General features: G+C 47.2%; 1 protein-coding gene across 1 annotated transcript; it reads left to right on the forward strand.

The window, feature by feature from the left end:
- Positions 1–982: 982 nt before the first annotated feature.
- LOC119941000 (olfactory receptor 2G3-like) lies at positions 983–1,930 on the forward strand. Its single transcript, XM_038761425.1, has one exon. The coding sequence runs from the start codon at positions 983–985 to the stop codon at positions 1,928–1,930; it is 948 nt and encodes a 315-aa protein (XP_038617353.1).
- Positions 1,931–2,276: the final 346 nt, after the last annotated feature.

Genomic DNA, 2,276 nt, shown 5'->3' on the forward strand with positions numbered 1-2,276 from the left:
CACTGAGATACATTGAGTAGGTTGACATTATTCATTCATTCATTCAATAGTATTTATTGAACGTTTACTATGTGCAGAGCACTGTACTAAGAGCTTGGAAAGTACAATGCAGCAATAGAGGAGTGAAGAGGTGGGTTGTAGTGGGAAGTCAAGGAGGTAAGTTGAGGGGGCAAGGGGATTGAGTGCTTTAAAAGCAATGGTTAAGGAGTCTCTCTTTGATGCGGAGACAGATAGTCAACCATTGGAGATTCTTGAGGAGTGGGGAAATGTGAACGGAAAGTTTTTGTAGAGAAATATAGAAAATGTAGAAAAACATTTTGTAGAAACATGGAAGGAGAAGGAGGATTTCAGGATCCTCACAGGTCAGATCAGCAGTCACAGAAGTCACAGTGGTGACCTTCTCAACATTCCTTCTGGGTTCTTCCCAGAGTGTAGCAGGAATCAGTGGGAAACCCTGTGTCATGGGGATGAGGCAGTGCCCCTTGGTGAAGGTAGGCCCCAGCAGTTGAATGCAAAATAGCGGTGGATGGATGATCTGATTCAGTATAACACTGCTTATGTTCTTGTATGAAATCCTGTGTGATTCCAATACCAAACTTACCTTGACCATAGGTCCCTCTTCCCTCACTGTCACACACATACACACACAGATACAAGCACATGCATTCTAACACCAACTCCTGAACAATCCCCCTGGATTCGATTGTTTATTTTACTATTCTGAGGAAGGTACTGAACAAAAAGAAGAGAATGGGGGAAGGAAAAGCCAACTGACATCTGGAAAAAGGGAATATGAACTTATTCCATTCTGGGATTTCATTATAAATGTGTTGGGTTTGGTGTTAGGATCTTGCTGATTCCATGAGTCCTGTGGGCTCCACGCTTTCCTCTCTTTATAATGATTGCGGTATTTGTTAGGTGCTTACTATGTGCCAAGCACTAACTTAATCACCTATGTCTCATTTTCTCTTGGCAGTGATGGATGATGGAGGTGACAAACGGCAGCTCTGGAGGAGACTTTATCTTGATGGGCTTCTCTGACCAGCCCCAACTAGAGATGGTTCTATTTGTGCTTATCTTGATTTCCTACCTCCTAACCCTTCTAGACAACACAACCATTATTGTAGTGTCCCACCTGGACCCCAACCTCCACACACCCATGTACTTCTTCCTCTCCCATCTCTCCTTTGTTGACCTCTGTTTCACCACCAGTGTCATCCCCCAATTATTATGGAACCTCTGGGGACCATATAAGACCATCACTGTTATAGGCTGCGCGGTCCAACTCTCCGTAGCCTTGTCCCTGGGCTCAACTGAGTGTGTCCTCCTCACCATCATGGCCTTTGACCGCTATGCCGCTGTCTGTCGGCCCCTCCACTACATGACCGTCATGCACCCACGGCTCTGCCACGGCCTGGCAGCCATGGCGTGGCTGGGTGGTATGGGAAACAGTGCAATCCAGAGCACCATCACCCTCCACCTGCCCCGTTGTGGCAACCGACGTATTCCTAACTTTGGTTGTGAGGTGCCCACCATGATCAAACTGGCATGTGTGGATATCCGAGCCAATGAGGTCGTGCTTTTCATTGCCACCTTGATCCTGCTCCTTCTGCCCATTGCCCTGATCGTGGTCTCCTATGGGTTCATCGCCAGAGCTGCACTAAGGATCAAGTCAGCCCAGGCCTGGCGGAAAGCCCTGGGCACCTGTGGGTCCCATCTGCTGGTGGTGACTCTTTTTTTTGGTATGACCTCAGTCATCTATATCCAGCCTAACAGCACCTTCTCCAAGAGTTCAGGAAAGTTCCTCACCCTCTTCTACACCGTGATCACCCCCACACTCAACCCACTCATCTATACCCTGAGGAACAAGGACATGAAAGGAGCACTAAGAAAGCTTTTGGGAAAAGACCAGAGTTCTGGAAAGACCTAAAATCTTGAATCAAATTGTTCTAGAGTCCTAGAGGAGGACCATGAAAGGCCTTTGATGTTACCAGAGGTTTTCAGCAGTAAATCCAGGAGAAAGAGCCCAGCAGTAACTTTAGGAATGCCTGGACCCCAGACAGCTTCCCCTAGGTCCTAAAGTCCACCTTTCTCATTCTTCAACTGAAAGTTTGGGAGCAACCTGTTCATTGCTCCCCATGTCCCTGCACCTTTCTTGTTGCCATTGATGGCAGTGGTTGTTCTGGATGGCCACCAAGGTCACCAGGCGACTAAAGAATTAGTCAGACAGCATGTGACTACCAAACGTTTTATTAGTAAGGCCGAAGACTGAATAG

The sequence above is a fragment of the Tachyglossus aculeatus genome, chromosome 19 (assembly GCF_015852505.1).
Source record: "Tachyglossus aculeatus isolate mTacAcu1 chromosome 19, mTacAcu1.pri, whole genome shotgun sequence".
Taxonomy (NCBI): domain Eukaryota; kingdom Metazoa; phylum Chordata; class Mammalia; order Monotremata; family Tachyglossidae; genus Tachyglossus; species Tachyglossus aculeatus.

Bases quoted from the DNA above. Each gene is read 5' to 3' on its own strand.
- LOC119941000 (XM_038761425.1), top strand. From the start codon at position 983: ATGATGGAGGTGACAAACGGCAGCTCTGGAGGAGACTTTATCTTGATG.